Source organism: Pipistrellus hanaki (genome assembly GCF_964339955.1).
Source record: "Pipistrellus hanaki genome assembly, chromosome: 5".
In the NCBI taxonomy this organism is placed as follows: Eukaryota; Metazoa; Chordata; class Mammalia; order Chiroptera; family Vespertilionidae; genus Pipistrellus; species Pipistrellus hanaki.
Window position 1 is genome coordinate 102,116,348 of NC_140507.1, and position 18,302 is coordinate 102,134,649.

Sequence of the window (18,302 nt, forward strand, 5' to 3'; positions counted from 1 at the left end):
GCTTGACGTTTTCCAAAAGGAAAATTCACCTTCCGAAGATAAACACTTGAGAGCGTTTGCCTGCGGCGAGAGCCGCGCAGCCGGCGCCCCGTGGTAACACACGGTTAACTGCCAAATGGCTCGGCAGGAACGGTCTGGCCCTCACCACCGTGAGGAGAGACCTCTCGGACGGCAGTGAGCAGCCATACGGCCTCTTTGGGGGCCACTAGCCATATCGAACAGCTTTAAAACGCATTTGTCCATGTCCCACAGGAGGCACGGGGTGACAGGGGAAGGGCAGGGACTCGCGGCAGCCGGTTTGTGAGAGCAGAGATCAGAACCACCTCACCCCCACGGGAGGCTGCCCACACGAACTACGGCCCGTGAGCCGACGGGACAAGTGGCCGACGCGGACAGAGGGCGCGTGTGGGATGTGGATGATCGCCACCACTGACTGGGCGGGAAAAGGAGGTGTGGGAGGAGGGCGGAGGAAGAGACTGCCTCACCGCAGAGCTCACCATGGGGTGTCCCGTCATCATTTTACTGTGAGCAAACACGGAGATTGTTTGGTGAACGTACCTTATTCAGAAATGCTCCCAGTCCAGCACGGAACGGGGAAAGAAGGTAACAGATATCGTAAGGATGACCCACAATTTTAAGTGATGGACACAGTTATAAGAGCCCTGTGAAGCTCTCTGTAAGGGACCAGAGTGGGCAGGTCTACTGCACAGACCACAAGCACACCCTACAAGCACAGCCTTCAAAAAGGGCACGTGTGCTGCCCTGGCCGGTGGCTCCGGTGGTTGAGGATCATCCTCTGCCCCCAGAGGCTGCAGGGCACATACCTATGTCCTGGGTTTGATCCCTGGTCAGGGCCCGTATGGGAGGCAACCGATCAATGCTTCTCTCTCACATCGATGTTTCCCTCTCTCTCTCTCTCTCTCTCTCTCTCTCTCTCTCTCTCTCTCTCTCATCTCTCTCATCTATCTCAATATATCTTCAGGTGAGGATTAGAAAGAATTAAGTGTCCTGATGCTTTATAAATCCATGTTGTGGCTTAGAACAAACAGTGAGAACAAATGCATTGATTAAAATAAGGCTGTGTCTTCAAACACGGACGTGAGGTGCCATACTCTGCGAAAGGTCTCTATGCCCCCCACAATCACACCGTGGGGTCTGACATTGGTGTCGAAGATGCACCAGCCTCTCAAAACACAGGCGACTCCAGAATAAAACCATCCTGTCCAACGTGAGGCAGGGAGAAAGCACTGTCTACAAGAACACGTGTCACGTGACTTAACACATGTACATGGAACTTACACTGTTCAACCAACGAAGACATAGGCATTTTAACCATTTCAGCTATAAATCTCAACCTTAGCCACAGCATATCTTACCTTCTGATTGGAAGATGGCGATGAGCTTTTTTCTTAATCAAACCACCTTCTATCCCAATCTGTTCACTTCCACCTCCTGCCCTCCACCTGGCCAGAGCCCACCACGCCCCCTGGAGGTGGCCATGGCCCCTCCTGGTCCCTCCACTCCCCATATTACCCTGTATTCCCCTATTATAAATGGCCCTTTCAATCCTCTCTCCACCTAAAGGCAAGTAATCTTGTCACAAAGTGGATCCTAGCATATTCTGTTGTTGTTGTTCATCCTCACCCGAGGGTATTTTTCCCATTGATTTTTAGATTTTTAGAGAGTGGGAGGGAGGGAGGGATTAGAGGGAAGAGACAGAGACAGAGAGAAACATCGATGTGAGAGAGACACATGGATTGGTTGTCTTATGCATTTGCCCTGACCAGAGTGGGCACATGCCGTTGACAGGGAATCGAACCTGAGACCCGTCAGTGCGAAGGCTAGCGCTCTAACCACTGAACAGCACCAGTAGGGGTGATCTTAGCATCTTCACTACCCCACTTGGCTTCTCACTCGAACTGAGAATGGAACCCAAACTCAAGCACATGAAGCTCTACGTGTGCCCAGTCTGGGCCCCTCTCCCCTCCCATCCCCTGGCTGATCACAGCTCCCCGCTTCTCCCCCGCTCAGCCAGGCCCTCCCTGACCCACCTAATGTGCCTCCAGCACAGCTGGTCTCACCCAACCCCACCCAGTTCTCCCTGAGGGTCACTGATCCTGGTTATTAACCAGGATTGTCTGTCTTCTCCCACCAGAGCGACCTGTCCGTCCGATTCCCTGCTCAGCCCTGCGCTTACTGATTTCAGGGAGGAAAGGAGCGGTAGAGAGAGATAGAAACCTCAATGATGAGAATCTTGGATCGGCTGCCTCCTGCAGGCCCCATGTGGGGGATGGAGCCCCCAACTGGGACAGGTGCTCCGGTGGGGAATCGAACCGAGACCTCCTAGCTCACAAGCTGACGCTCAACACCTGAGCTACGCCGGCCAGACAGAGCTCAGCAGGCAGTTCCCGAGGGAATAAGGAAAAGGTCCTAAGGTAACTGCCTCGCAGGAACAGCAGGCCGTGGATGTCCGAGAGCCCGCACCCGCACTCAGAAATCAGCATCCCCGTTAGCGGTTCCTGCTCCCCGCCCCTGTGGAGGCCCCTCCCCGAGGGCCCGTGTGCACCTCAGGCAGAGGCGGGCTAACCTCCGTCCCGTGTCTTTGCTGCTGAATTTAATGGTCTCACACGTGTTTGCCGGGAGAGAGGAACTCCGTGTTAAATGACACAGGACATTCAGTTATCCAATCGACCATTTCCATCAACCACAGTCACGGGGGAGGGGGTTTCTTGCAACCACATTCTCAGTGATCTGCTGCCTGGAGCAACGTGTGCACAGGAAAACACACGTGACGATGACATCACAACAGCCAGTCAGGAACCGACCACAAGGAAGGGGATGCAGCCTCGCACCCGTCGCGCCCCTCGGCGGCCTGCGTGGCTGCTGGAGGTGACACCAGCCCTTTCCCTTCAGAGGATGGTCCTCCCGCCCCTGGTCCCTGTCCGGTGCCAGACATCTGGGCTGGAAGTCAGAATTCTCCTTCGAGATGTGGACCTGCTCGCAGGGGGCAGAGGACGCGGGGCACAGTCTCCTGGAACACAAGCCATGGGCAGCAAAGGGTGTGCCTGTTACAGGGCTGCTAGCGCGTGAAGGGAATGACATCCGGGAACTTGAAAAGAGAATTCTAGCCAAAACCGGTGTGGCTCAGACTAGAGCATCGGCCTGCGGACTGAAAGGTCCCAGGTTCGATTCCGGTCAAGGGCATGTACCTTGGTTGCGAACACATCCCTGGTAGGGGGTGTGCAAGAGGCAGCTGGTCGATGTTTCTCTCTCATCAACGTTTCTAACTCTCTATCCCTCTCCCTTCCTCTCTGTGGAAAATCAATAAAATATATTTTAAAAAAGAGAATTCTACTCCAACAACTACTATCTGGATTAACAAGGGCTCTTGGGAAGGCGGAGGAAGTCTTCATGTATTAAATATTTAAGAGCAGTGTTTTGGGGGAGAAAAAGGTTCTCCTGATCCAGGTGTGAACGTCAGGCTGGGCGAAAAGCTATTGTGTATGGTACGACTTTGCCAGGAAATTCACTGCTTATTCTAAAGATTAGCATTGAGTGTGCTCGATCATCCAAACTTTATTACATCTAAAATAACTTTACCTTCATAACCTGCAGTTCCACTTTTTAAGACAGAGTCTCAATCAAAACCCTTTCTCTGATATTTTTCTGCTTTAATTGGATTCCTTTGCTTCTGGAATAAATTATTCTCTGGGGGAGATCCCTGGGCTGGTCCAGGGCACCGGGGAAACAGCTCACTGTGACCCGGTGTACCACGACCCTGTGTACCAGCCACTCCGCGACCCCGTATAACAGCCACTCCGTGACCCCCTGTACCAGCCACACCGTGACCCCCATGTACCAGCCACACTGTGACCCCGTGTACCAGCCACACTGTGACCCCGTGTACCAGCCACTCCGTGACCCCGTGTACCAGCCACTCTGTGACCCCATGTACCAGCCACACCACGACCCCGTGTAGGATAACTGGACCGTAGAAAGCTTTTGGATTAATAATGTGTGGCATCAAATTCCTCCCTAAATCTCGCAATTTCATTTCACTCTCACAGCCACACGTCTAATGTACTTAATAGAGAGTAAAGCAAATTTCAGCCTCTTAAGGACGGAGGCAACTCACGCTGGGGTTGCTAAGCATTCTGGGTACAAAGCCTGGGAGGTGGGGATCATCAGTGCGTCCTAAATTCTCATCTCATCTCGGCATCTGCTGCTCATGGGACCACTTCGTCCTCAGTCTCCACCCCGTCCTCCATCCTCCATCCTGGCGCTCACTTCCTGAAGGAGATGGAGGTGAGCCATCTGAACACGCAGCTCTAACGACCACGCTAACAGTGCCACAGCAGCGAAGCCAGTGCGCACTAACGGGCAGCGTTCTGCACGTAGGAGGCACTGCCTCTGCTCCCTAGAAACTTTTATAAATTTTTATAAATTCAGTGAAAGGTCCCTTAAGGCATAAACGCTCTCAGGAATGAAAACGTCCTCCCTTCCCAGTTTCTCATTTGTACTGAAGACGACTGTAACTGTTTCTCAGGAAACAGCGTCACACGGCATGGTTGTGTTCTAGAAATTTCCCTCTGATCTAGACCAGCCACAGCCTCTCCCACACACCCACTATCTGGGAGCAATCAATAGATCACGCAAAACTCACTCACAGGACGGGGGCCCACACCCCACAGCATTTCACACAGGACTAGCCAAAGGGACACATGTGTGCACATACATGTACACGCATGTGCACACATATACACACATGGATGTCCAGAGACAAAGCATATGCTGTCTTGCAGCCAGAACTGAACTGCTCACTCACCTGACAGGATGACTCTGGAATAGACAGAAATGCCTAAAACACACAGTCCATGTTCCAGACGTGTAGATGGGGAAAGCTGGACACCCTCGCCCAGGTTCACAGAAGGTCCTGGCTCCCAGGAGAGTGAGGAGGGACGTTCACGAGGCCAAGGAAAAATGCGATGTGAGCATCACTCTTGTGAGTTACAAATATTAGATGCTACCTACTGGAAAAGCAACTAGTTAAAGTGTGTTTGTACTCTCGCCTAAACCAATGTATCGAAGGATAAAAAATTCTTTGAAAATATACTCTACTGAGGGCATCTGTGTCCTCCTATTAAAAATAGAACGGCCACGGCCTCATGCTTCAGTCTCAGCCACCCTATTTAAGAAGGTCGTCCGAGCGTTCCGCTTTCATGCTCTGAACTCACACGTGGACGTGGCCCCTCCAGGCGGCGGCCGGCCCTTGGCGGGGTGTGCCGGCGCCTCAGAGGCCACGAGAAGGCCAGTCTCCCTGAGTTAGGGTCCGGGGGCGCCTCCGGGAGCCCTGCTCTGCCCCTTTCGGTGGAAGGGACCCCGGTGCGCGTGGCGGACAGGGGACAGGGCCCGGGCAGGAAAGGGGGGCTTCCACCCAGAAATACTGCTTTAAAAAAAAAAAAATCTTCATCTGAGAACATGCTTACAGAGAGAGAGAGAGAGAGAGAGAGAGAGAGAGGGAGGCAGAGAGAGAGAAAGAGAGGCTGAGAGAAAGAGGCTGAGAGAGAGAAAGAGGCTGAGAAACAGAGAGAGAGAGAGAGAGAGAGAGAGAGGCAGAGAGAGAGAAAGAGAGGCTGAGAGAAAGAGGCTGAGAGAGAGAAAGAGGCTGAGAAACAGAGAGAGAGAGAGAGAGAGAGAGAGAGAGAGAGAGAGAGAGAGAGAGAGAGAGGCTGAGAGGGAAAGAGAGAGAGAGAAACATCCATGTGAGAGAGGAACCTCCATCAATCGGTTGCCCTCCCTGTGTCCTGCCCAGGAATCAAACCGCAGCCCTTCGGTGCACAGGCAGGACGGTGCCAACCAGCGGAGCGCCCTGGCCGGCCCAGGACCACGGCCTTCGGGGGACACCTCAGGGGCGTTACTGCCTCTCCCCAGGGGTGGACACAGCGCCTCCCCTCACCGCCTCTGAAGAACCGGAGGAGACGATGTGTGTGCAGGGACAGCGAGGAGGGCAGTCCCAGTGTTCAATGCACAGTAATCATTGTTCTAAGTTAACTGAATATTAAATGGGGTATATTTTCAAAAGCGCTTTTCTTTGCTAAATATAACAAGAAATCATTCAATAGGCTACTACAGAAAAACAAGGCACAGCATTGCTGCTTCTTAAGCTCTGAATTTAAATGCACTGTTTCTCTTCAGAAACACTGATACTGAAAACACAGAGTTGTTTTAACATAAGAATTTTCTCAAAAGCAGAGGTGGAACACACTGACTCTCCAGACCAATAACTACACTTATATATAACGTCTTCTGAACAATACATAAATATTAGGAGCCTAACATTTAGCTGAGAAAAATAAATGCAAGAATGTAACTTTTTTTCATCACTACCTCGAAATTAATTTTTTTTCAAAAATACATTACAGATTTGGGGGACAATTCCCCCCCAAATGTCAAAGCTATAATAAAACTGACAACAAATGTGAGAAAACATACAACCAACAGCTATGATGAGGACCATGGCGACATTTCATCATGACCCTAAGGCTGAGCCGGAGGGGGAGAGCCCTCAGGGCTCTGGGCTCGGCCTCAGGGGGTCGGGGTGGCAGTGGCTGGGTTGGCTCGTACCCGGGGCCTCTCTGTGCGCAGGCTGGCACCTGGGCTCCGGGTCAGCCACGGGCCCAGTCCCGGAGCAGGAGCACCTGCAGAGATTTGCCAGAAAGAAGCCCCAGACCCTGAGTGATGGGAACACACAGTGCACCCTCATGCGCCTGAGTCTGCCATTCCGAGGTCACACCCCCCCTCTCTCCCGGGGTCTGTCACTGGTCTGTGAACCCATCACCAAGGACCCCATTGCAGACTGTGCGGTTCCCGCCAGAGGAGGGAACGTGGCCGGTGACCTGGTAGAATTATCTGCCAGACACAATCACTCCGTGAAACGTATGCTGGGTGTTCTCCCCGCACGTGGACGCCATTCAGACTGTCCGGGCACACGGTACTGGCGTCCTCTGACCGGCCCCCGTCTGAGGAAGTACTGGAAGGAGGACAAGCTCCATCTGAGAAGCGGGGACTCTGCTCCCCGGGGCGTCCGGGGGCCGCAATGCTCCTTTAGGACCTTCTGCCCCAACCACTCCCTCCCTCCCTCTCCTTTTAACGCAGACGGATCCGAACCCCCGCCTGTCACCAAGTTAGTTAACAGCAAAGCTGGGTGCTAAACCCAGGCTCCGGCCTCCATCTCCCCCCCAACCTCCCAGTGCCTGAGAGACGAGGAGATGCAGCCCTGAAATCGCGTCCTGTTCTTCTGGTTTGGGGAGCTCCGTGGACGTTACCGCACCGAGGACTCTCTGAGTCCGCTGTCAGAGCGGGAAGGGGGTGCGGGTTGCTCGCAGGTTTCTCAGAGCCTGGGAAGCCCGTGCCAGTGTTTCCGTGTCACAGAGGGCACGCAGGCCCAGAGGTCCTTCTGCGAGAGAGGGTCTGGGCAGCTGTCTGCCCATCTGGGGCCCGTAACCGCCGTCAATAGAACAGATGTTAAGGGGTTAGAACACTGGCTCCCAGTGAGTGGAGGTGCCTGCCCTGGGGGGGGGGGGGCATTTGGAAATGTGGGTCACAAAGATGGGGTGCTCCCAGCAGCCAGGGTCTGCGCCCCGGGATGTGAACCCTCCCCGATTCGCTCAGCAGCCTCACCCCGCAGGGCACCGCCTCCCAGAAGCGCTGGTTTAGGTCCCCAGGTCGGCAAACTGCGGCTCGAGAGCCACATGCGACTCTTTGGCCCCTGGAGTGTGGCTCATCCACAAAACAGCACGGCCTGGGCGAGTCTATGTTGAAGAAGTGGTGTTAGAAGAAGTTTAAGTGTAAAAAATTTGGCTCTCAAAAGAAATTTCAATTGTTGTGCTGTAATATTTGGATCTGTTGACTAACGGGTTTGCTGACCACTGGTTTAGATGAAGGAAATATTACCTACAATAGCAGGTGTCACAGAAAACAGGGGCGGTTTGGGGCGCCTCCACGCACACCCCCAAATTCTCCACTCCGAGCCACAGTGAGGAGGCCCTGGGACGAAGGGGTAACGAAGGCTCTGCCTGGAGTTATTGGGGGCCCGGCTCTCCGCCAGCTGGAACCGTGTAAACAAGAGGCGGATCTCCAGCCGCTCCACTGGGCGTGAGGGTTTCCCGGAAGGAAAACCACGGACACGGGAAGGGAAGCACCCTGAGAGCCATGCTTCCCGCGCCCGTGACGAGCTGTGAGCGGACACGGAGGCCGGGGCCCGGAGCCCTGCCCCCGAGCAAGCATGTCCTGGAGGCCTGGCCGTGGCCATGAAAACACTTTCCCTCGTGTTCGCAGCGATGGCGGGTCAAAAGGGAGAAAGGTGGAGGAGTGGACTTCACATCCCCGGTGCCCACTGGTACCCGTCCCCGCAGTGCCCGCCTGTACCCGTCCCCGCAGTGCCCGCCGGTACCCATCCCCGCAGTGCCCGCCGGTACCCGTCCCCGCGGTGCCCGCCGATACCCATCCCCGCAGTGCCCGCCGGTACCCGTCCCCGCGGTGCCCACCAGTACCCGTCCCCATAGTGCCCGCCGGTACCCAGCCCCGCGCACGGTGCCCACCTGTACCCGTCCCCGTAGTGCCCGCCTGTACCCGTCCCCGTAGTGCCCGCCTGTACCCGTCCCTGTAGTGCCCACCGGTACCCGGCCCCGTAGTGCCCACCGGTACCCAGCCCCGTAGTGCCCACCGGTACCCAGCCCCGTAGTGCCCACCGGTACCCGTCCCCATAGTGCCCGCCTGTACCCGTCCCCGCAGTGCCCGCCTGTACCCGTCCCCGTAGTGCCCGCCGGTACCCGTCCCCGCAGTGCCCACCTGTACCCGTCCCCGTAGTGCCCACCGGTACCCGGCCCCGCAGTGCCCACCTGTACCCGTCCCCGTAGTGCCCGCTGGTACCCGGCCCCACGCACAGTGCCCACTTGTACCCGGCCCCGCAGTGCCCACCGGTACCCGGGCCCCGAGGTGTGGCACCAGGTCCTCTCGGGGCATCAGCCACGCTGCGGCTGGCACGCGGTACAGAGCGAGGGGCGGGGGGGCGGATGTTGGGGGAGGAGGAAACGTGACCCGCAGATGCACATCCACACCCAGCGCACCCGGAGCCGCGGGCTGAGCTTGGGGCTGGGCTCGTGGTTGTTCACGGCCCCGGGGGCAGGGTTGTCCCAGGGGCAGGATCGTTCCGGGGCAGAGCGGAAGGCAGCTGACCTGGCCTCTGTGGCCAGCCGGGGCCACGTCCCTCCGCAGGTAGGTGTTCAGTGGGTGCTGTCAGGTGGCTTTTGGTTGGAGGTTTTCCGTTTTATTCATAATTAACTTATTTTGGTATCACAGTCGCACACATGCCTGACTGTGATTAACTCACACGAATCTTACAGATTCCACATTGAAATAACGTTAAAACACAGAGAGTCTGCGCTGGGCCTAGAGCAACCGGGCTGGGGGTTTCCTGGTCACTTCCTTTGGGGAACCCCGCCCCACAGACACGGTCACACTGCGGGCCATCTGCCTCAACAGCGCAGTCAGACGACACTGCTCCCGACACCGGCGGGTCCCGAACAAGGAGGGGACCCCGAGGCCAGGGGCGTTTGAGGATGGGGATGGGAAGAAGGCACCGCTCCAGCATCAGAAGTGAAGGCCTCAGACACGGGCCCAGATGAGACCTGCCAGCTCACGAAGAGAGGGTGAGGGCAACAATGCCACCAGCACAGGGCCCGTGAGGGAGGGACAGATGGATGGACGGATGGACGAATGGATGGACGGACAGATGGATGGATGGACGGGAGGATAGATGACAGATGGATGGACGGAAGAACAGACAGATTAGACAGACATATAGAAGAACTGACAGAATTTTGATGATTATTTCACCTGCTGAATTTCACAGCCAAACCCAATTCCCAGGAACTTCAATTCTAGGCGTCAGTTCTGTATGAGCTCAAGCTGGGTTTCTGTCACTTATGACCAAAGCTTTCTAACTACAGACGGACAAGCATGTCTCTTTAGCAGAGGTACATCGCTTAAGTTTGAAAGACACAGGATCGCATGATCTCCGTTACCTCTGAAAGTCAACAAATCTCTGTGTGTGTGTGTGTGTGTGTGTGTGTGTGTGTGTGTGTGTTTCCATCATTTCATCAACTCAGAAGGTCAGGGTCTTTTCTCTTCTTAGAATCTCAGCTCTGGTCAACAGAGTAGAAATGAGGATTCCTACTGTTTCTACTTACCACTACGGACAGGATACCAAACGGGGCTCTGACGGCTCCCGTTTGGGTGTGCTAAGGTCAGAGCAATGGGCTGCGGAAAAGCCAGCCTTACTTCCCGATCAGACTCCAGGGAGCGGCTCCGCACACAGAGGCCGCGAGACACACAGGACTTTGACAGGCCCGTCCGCCTCGGACAGAAACCAGAGGAGTACACACGGCGAAAAGCTTTGCAGAGGACGTGGCGACATGGTTCTTACGAACTTAACACTCAGGCTGCTTTCCCTGCTTTAACCACTTACATGCTTGGCAATCAGTACACATCCCTACCATTGAGACAACACGAATGGGGCACTTACATCATAAGTATATACATGTAACTCAACTTGAACCGAGAATACCACGTCTGCTGATGCGGTTACGGAGCTAACTATCAAACGGTGACTCATGTGGAAAGACTTCCTTTGCTTTTATCCCGAGGTCTGCAGCTCGCGGGCACTTTCTCTCGAGAGGCCGGCCCTGTGACATGTTTCCGAGGCCCATCCACCAGCGGGACCAGGTCAACCGGCCTGTCTGTGCGGCTACACCGAGCTCACAGACCCTGCAGAGGCCTCGCAGGGCTGCACCCTCAGGCCAGGCCCTGGCATTTCCACCCTCCACCATCCAGCAGCCCGGGGACTGCCGGAGCGGCCCGCAGTCCTCACTCAGGGCTCTATCACTTCATATTATTACCATGAAGTGTGAGGTCCGCGTCCCACAATCGGCTCCGAGAACAAAGCACACACGGGCTCCACACAGCAGGGGGTGCTTAATGAATCACGAGGCTGAGAAAGGCTTGGGGAGAAACTAAAAAGATACCAAGCAGTCCCGTCCAGCCTTTTAAACGACAGAGAAACCTTTCCCGGGTCTTGTTGTTAAAACACCGAGGAAGTTGAACCAAAGTTCTAGGTAATTTGTGTTTTCCGATCAGGAGGAGGGGCCTGGGAGGTGGGCACTCTCTGCTCTTTACTTCCACGCCGGGAGGCGTTTCCAAGGCTTTGAAATAAATGTATCAGAGGCCGGAGTCAGATCAGCTGCGTGGCGGAATTATTTACGAAACCGATGTACTACCCACTGCACTAGGGAGGCACGGGGACTTAAGGGAAAGGAAAATGGTTACACCCTGGGACCAGAGTGCTAAAAACCGCTCGGCCGGGGTCCCGAAGGCACAGTGAAAACAGTGGCGATTTTTATACATTTCAGACCACAAACGAAAAGAACACTCCTGAACGGCACTGCCAGCCTGCTCAGGTCTGTGAGAAAGGAAGCGAAGAGAGTGATTTCCAGCTGTCCCTCTCGGACTGTCACTGCGTCATCGGCACCATTTCCGGAAGCTGGTCTCATGCTGAGGCTACATCATGGTTCCAAGCTTTTTTTGGCCACGCCCCCCCCAGCATCTCTAAAATCCTGACACCCCCGTCCCCCCCTGTGACATATAATTCTAATTATTCAAAAAGCGAGCTCCCATTCACGTGGAGGAAGCCTAAAAGGCCATGAACTTGGTCTACACAAGCTTCCAAAGAACATGGCATCCATGAGAGAAAGAAAAGAACCGAAGGACAGCTGAAGTACCGAGGGAGGAATCACTAAGTAATTATCCAAAAATGGTAATAATATGAAGTGATAGAAAAATATGGCAAATAAACTTTCAAAACATACAATGAAGAACTGAAATGTGTAACTATGTCACAGTGTGTATTTATGTACAGTAGGGGAGGCCCCTAGCACCATAAGAAATGCAAAAAATTCACTAACAACCCGAACTGCCGTTAAAACCAAACTGCCCCCGGGGTGTGTGCCCCCACTGGGAACCGCCGCTCCGCATGGTCTGCCAGGGAGACCCGGGATGGAGGGCAGTGAGAGGCGTCACCTCGGGGCTCTGGGGATTTGGTCCACCCCCCGGAGTGCCCTCAGGCCACTAGCGGCTGGAGCAGGCGCTGTGCCCCGGGTTAAGACACACACGCGGGAAGGCCGCTCAGCCCCAGAACCCCCCGTCAGCCTGCGGGGGACGCACAGGCGGCCTCTGGCCCGGAGCGCGGCCGAGCGTTCTCCTGTGTTATTATTCACTGTTGTATTAGTTTCCATACGAACAACTGGAAACCTACTTTTGTCCCAGGATGATGTATAAACAATGCCAGGCAGACTGAGTCCCGGCCCAACACTAGCAACTGCTTAACAAAATACGCTGAACACATCATTTGTCTGAAAACTGTGAGGTTTATATTCCTATGTGATTACAGAAAGTCATTAAAATTTTTTAAAATATGTTTTCATTGATTTCAGAGAGGAATGGAAAGGAAGAGAGAGAGAGAAACATCAGTGATGAGAGAATCACTGACCGGCTGCCTCCTACACAAACGGTGACCCCCTGGTTCATAGGTCGGTGCTCAACCACTGAGCCACACTGGCCGGGCCAGAAACAGTAATTTTTAAGAGTGGGTAGTAAGATTTATATTCCATCCACCAACTCCTTTAATATGAGTGCCATGCAAATAAAAATGTTAAGGATTTTAGAGGTGAAACAATTATAAAAGAGAAAGTAAAAAAGACAGACAGACAAGCCCGGATAGGGGACCTAGAGCAGCAGCACCTCAGCCAGCGCTTTGCGACGGCGGGGAGTCTGTCACCGCCAACCACATGGGAGGGGAAACTTCTGTTTCTGGACTCCGATCCCAGCGGCCATAAACGCCGTCCGGTCCCCGTAAAGTCCCAGCCCCGCTCTGCTCTGCCGCGGACGCCGGCTCCACTCAGGCCGCCGCAGAGCAAAGCGGCGAGAAGCCGTCCGGCCCTCAGGGCTGATAAGCGTCTGCGGCGGTCACAGCGGTTAGAGGCTGAGGGGAGGCAGCACTGCGCTGACAGGCTGACGTGTGGAGAAGGACAGCTGGGGCCGCGGCACTGGCCCCGGGAAGGGCCCTCTGAGAAGCGGGGGCGTTCGAGCCCTTCCTGTGGGTCCCGGGGCGAGGGGGGCTCCGCGCCTGGGACAGCCTCCCCCGAGCCTTTATGCCAGAGGTTACGTGATGGAGGGCTCACCGGACACTCCAACTCACACCCACGGCAGTGATCACCGAGAGGATCCTCGCCGGCCCCGGCTGCAGTTTTTACGGCGCTGCCTCACTGCGTCTGGAGGGACGGCAGCAGCAGGAGGCTCTCAGGGCCGGCCGCGCAGGTGTTCCAGGGAACCAGGGCGGCCAGGACCCAGCCTGCCCGTGCCCCGTGCCCCGTGCCCCGTGTCCCCGCTGGGGGACCGCCCGCCTGGGAGAGGACAGAGAGGGCCATGGCCTCAGGGGAGCACCGCCCAGAGCGGACAGCGCGCTGGGGCCTGCCTCCGTCCCAGGGAACCCCAGTGCGTTCACACCTGCCGCCTACGCCCGCAGCGTTTGTGACAAAAGGGGACACAGCACAGTGTGAGCTTCCGGTGAAAGAACAAATCTCGGCTGTGAAGCTGAAACGTCTGCATTAGTTCTTACTCCACTGAGGGGGTCACACTAGGTTCAGACGGCTGGCAACTTTATAAGCAGCTCATATCCCCCCTCCCCTTGTTCCTTTAGGTCAATGCCCCCAAAACAGACCCTTTAGGAAGCACCTGGCTACATACTGGCAGCTTCCAGCACTTTGCAACTTTGCAACTCCCAGAACCAAGCCCTGAGATACTCCAACTGGTACATACTTTCATTTTCCAGTGTGAACTCAGCATGCACTCCTCTCTCCCTCTCTCCCTCTCTCTCTCTCTCCCCACAGACAGTGTGCAGCCACCTGTTTTATAGCCACCGGCTGCCCGGTAAAAGCCGGAGGAAGGCACGGCCTCAGACACCCTCCAGCGTACCCTGAGGAACATGCTTTGAGAACTGGGAGAAAACCCGGCATGTACAGGAAGGCAGCAACATTTTCACCTATTTCCCACTAAAGGGCCGCTGGAAAGTTCTGGCGGTTCTGGAAGTCCGTGTTGGTAGATGTGACTAGTTAAATCCCCGCTTGTGTCTTTAAAGCAGGGGTCTTCAAACTACGGCCCACGGGCCACATGCAGCCCCCAGGGGAGTCTGATCCTGCCCGCCAGGTTTTTTGGGCAGTGAGCGCAGCCAAGGTGTTACAGTAGGAATTAGTAGTTCATATAGTCCGGCCCTCCAGCTCTCTGAGGGACCGTGATCTGGCCCCCACTTTAAAAAGTTTGAGGACCCCTGCTTTAAAGGGTGGTGGTGGTGGTGAGAAAGAGGCCTGTAGGCTCATTTGTAAAACAAGTAACTTTCCCTTTCCACTGTGGATAAGCTGCCCAAAGAACAACCCGCACTTAAACATCAGCTTCCCTTGCCGCCCCATCCCGCCACACTCAGGAGCAGGGGTGCAGTGTGCAGGGGGACAGCTCAGGGGGCAGGGGAGCAGTGTGCAGGGCAGGGGAGCAGTGTGCAGGGGGACAGCTCAGGGGGCAGGGGTGCAGTGTGCAGGGCAGGGGAGCAGTGTGCAGGGGGACAGCTCAGGGGGCAGGGGTGCAGTGTGCAGGGCAGGGGTGCAGTGTGCAGGGGACCGGACACGGGACAAGGGAAGGATGGGCTGGGATCAGCTGAGGCCTCGGCAGCCGTCCCCACAGCAACGGACAACTCCTGCCGCGCTGGCCCCGTGCTCACCCCAATCTCCCAGGGATTGGCCTCGGAAGGACCCGCTCTCCGCTCAGGGTGCACCCTGCTCTGCTCAGGGTGAACTCCTCTCCGCTCAGGGTGCCCCCTCTCTGCTCAGGATGCCCCTTCTCCGCTCAGAGTGCACCCCTCTCCGCTCAGGGTGCCTCCTCTCCGTTCAGGGCGCGGGGTCGGGGGGAGAGGCGGGAGCAGAGGGAGGCGCACTCTGGGGCGTACCGCTAACCCGGAGGTAAGGTCTGTCCTAAGCCGGCGACCGGCGACTCGGGCCGTTTCTGGGGAGAAATGGGGTTCAAAGGGCCCCGTCTGAGATGGCGAAGGAGCCCCCCGCGGCGTCAGGGGCCCAGCGACCGCAGGTCCCCGGTCCGAAGCCTCCCGTCCGCCACCCCGCCCGCCGCCCAGCCCGGCTTCCCGAGCGGAGCGCGGAGGTACCTGGTTCGGTCTCCGAAGGGCCACATGGCGGCGCGGGGCGCGGCCCCGGAGCCCGGAGCCGGCAGCGCGGACCCCGGACCCCGCCCGGGGAGGCGGCCCCGGAGCGGCGCCTAGCGCCCCCGCCGCCCGCTCGCCGCGCGCGGAGCCGGGACCGGCCGCCCCGCCATCGCCGGCCGCGCACCGTCCGTGCGCCGCTCCCTCCGCCGCCGCCTCGGCGCCTCCGCTCCCCGCGCTTCCCACGGCGCCTCCCGGGGGACCGAGTCCTCGCCCCGCCCGCCTGGCCCCGGCCCAGCGGGGTGGCCCCGGGGCGCCCCACCCGCCCCAGATCCTCTCCGCCCGCCCGGTCCGCTCCGCTCGCCCGGAGCCCGGTCCACGCCGCCCGGAGCCCAGCACACGCCGCCCGGAGCCCGGGGAGCGGGGAGCGGGGCGGGAGGCGCGGGCCGGGCGGGGACCGCTCCGCACTCACCGGAGCTCCCGCCGCCGCCTCGGCTCGGCTCCCGCCCGCCGGCCGCGCGGGGCCGGGGGAGGAGCGGCCGCCGGGCGGGGACGGGCTTCCGGGCGCGGGGCCGGGGCTCGGGCTGCGGGAGGCGCCGGGACGTCTTTGTGTTTGAACTTCGGGAGCGAGTTGGACCGGGTCCACGCTCGGCACTTCGCCTGCGCTCGCCTCCAAGCCCAGGTCCCGGCACCGAACCGGACCGGACCGGGACCCGGAGCGAGGCCCGTTCCGCGCTGCCCCCACGGCGAGGGGAGAGCCGGGGCTGCGGGGGGAGAGCCGGGGCAGCCCAGGTCCCGGTCCCGGCCCCGGCCCGGCCCAGCCCGCTCACCTGGAGGCTTTCCGCACGAAGTAGGAGAAGGCGAAGTCGCGGTGGTCGTCCAGCCAGGCCTCCACCGACTCCGACCGCTCCATGCCCGCCGCCCCGCGCCCGGGCCGTCCTCCCGCCGGTCCCCGAGCCGCCGGCCTCCGGACCTCCCGCCTCCGCGCCTCCCGGTCCGGTCCGGTCCGGCTCCGGCTCCGGAGCTGCGCGGGCGCCCCGCCAGCCGCCCCGCCCCGCCCCGCCTCCCGGTCCCTCCAGGTGCGGCGGGCGGGGCCGAAGCAGCCGCGCCCCCGGGGAGGGAGGGTGGGGGTCCGGCCCAGACCGGCTCCGGAGTCCCGGGCCCGGCTCCGCGGCGGCGGCGGCAGGCTCCCCGGAAGCCGGTGCCACGGCTCCAGGCCGCGCGTCCACTGGGGTGCGCTGCGCCCGCGCGGCCGGGGCGCCCGGAGGAGATGTGTGTGGGGGTGTCCATCCCTCTGGGAAAGGGAGGGGAGACTGGGACCCGTCCCCGCGCAGAGCGTCCCCAGGAGGAGAGGGTGCCCCCCTGGTCCTCCTCCTCCGCGCCCTGCTCTGGTGCGGGAGCCGCGGACCCCCTCCCACCCGCCGCTCAGCGCGCGGGGCGCGGGTCGCCGGGACAGGTTTGCGGGCGACTTCCAACATGGCTTTGCTGGGCTCTGCTCATAACAGCAGTAATCTCTATAAATTATGTGCCTGTGCATCAAACACCCTCCTCATGACCCAGACAGAGATCTCCTGTGAAAGAGGGGGCTTCCAGCGATGCATGGCCTGTGTGCCCAGAGCACAGGGCGCCCCCATGCCATTCTCTTTTCTTGGGCCAGGGGCAGGAGGGCACAGGCAGAGGAGCCCCTCCCCCAAGTTCAAATCCCGCCTCATTGCCCTGAATAGACTGAACTGGCCCCTTCAGAGGGCCTGGCCTCCCTCGCCCTGTCCTTGCTCTGTGGCTGCTCCGCAGAAAGCAATGTGTGTCTGCCTCTGCTTTGTTCTGTCTCCATACTCCGGAGCACCTGCCCTTTTGATCTGGTGTTTTGTTTTTGTTTTTCCAATGAACTAAGTTTTGGGGCAGAATTTTGGGACCTTGTCTGTCTCACAGCATGGGAAGGACCTATGTATTAGCCGTGATGTGCCCACAGCGATGACCATACTCACATCCCACAAACGCCTTTCAAACTGTGCTTGGCAGCGGTGCGAGAAACGACTACCACATAACACCACGCAATGAACCTGAGACCTGAGAGCTTTACACGTGTGCCCTGGCCCCTCCTGCACGGGCTAAGTGTCCTTGGTAAGGTCAGTTCTCTGGAGCTTTGCTGCTGTAGGCAAGTAACCACGACCCTACACCGCGTGCCAGCAAAGGGGGAGGGAGTGAAGTGAGGCATGATCGATTATATCAGGTTGTACAGGATCAGAAGCCAGGAGGGTTTCTGGAAAATTCCTGCAAGAGAAGCAATTCCTGCCGCACCCCTCCCCCCCTCCCTGAGCCCTGCGGAAGGTGCGGGGTCAGAGGCTGTGAAACTGTCCTCTCTAGAGCACGCAGGTAATGTTGGTAGCAACACCTCTTGTAACCGGAATCTATCGACAGGCAAGCATATTCAGAATGGGTTCCTATTTTCCAGCTCTAGTTTATTATTATCTCCTCGTGCTCAGTTATTTCATGTGGTAACGCACGTGTATGGATTGCTCTAAGCTTCTCAAATCTCCTCTTAGAGTGAGTTGAGGAAGAAGTAAATGACAAACATCACCAGGAAATAGCACATAGGACACTTCATGCTGTTCACAACACACACGTGTGCAGCGGCTTAACCGGGAGGCCTCCCGTACTGTGAGAATGAAGCGCCTGCCTGTGGAGGTTCCCCTGGATTTCATTTTATCCGCCTCTGCTGTCCAAGGTTTGGATTTCCCAAGTGGAAAAGCAAACACACAAAGCCGTGGGTGACCAGATTCCTTTCCCCAAAGGGGTAACACCAACGGGAGGAGTGATGGGGTCCTCCCTGCCTTGCCTTTAAAAACAACCAGAGAACACCACCCACCCAGCACCAGCTGGTCTCTGGCCTCTTCATCAATCCCGCATTCTACGCTTGAGAAAATTGGTTGAATGTATTTACACATAAAAGGGATCCACCTTCCTCACTGTGGAAGGGGAAAGACCA

At 57.6% G+C, this 18,302-nt stretch overlaps 1 protein-coding gene across 4 annotated transcripts in view; it reads right to left on the bottom strand.

The window, feature by feature from the left end:
• The window catches only part of PDE5A (phosphodiesterase 5A), a 91,574-nt gene extending 75,097 nt beyond the window's left edge, over positions 1 to 16,477 (bottom strand). For 2 of the 4 annotated variants that reach the window (XR_014794978.1, XM_084883400.1), the window contains exon 1: positions 16,147 to 16,477. Coding sequence is in view for 2 of the 4 variants with exons in the window: in XM_084883400.1 (XP_084739526.1) it covers positions 16,147 to 16,229 (83 nt within the window). In the remaining 2 variants the exon portion in view is untranslated. Of the gene's footprint in view, positions 1 to 15,322; positions 15,557 to 15,788; positions 15,917 to 16,146 lie in introns of those variants that run through there. The other 2 variants (XM_084883402.1, XM_084883401.1) reach the window with 2 other exon arrangements.
• Positions 16,478 to 18,302: the final 1,825 nt, after the last annotated feature.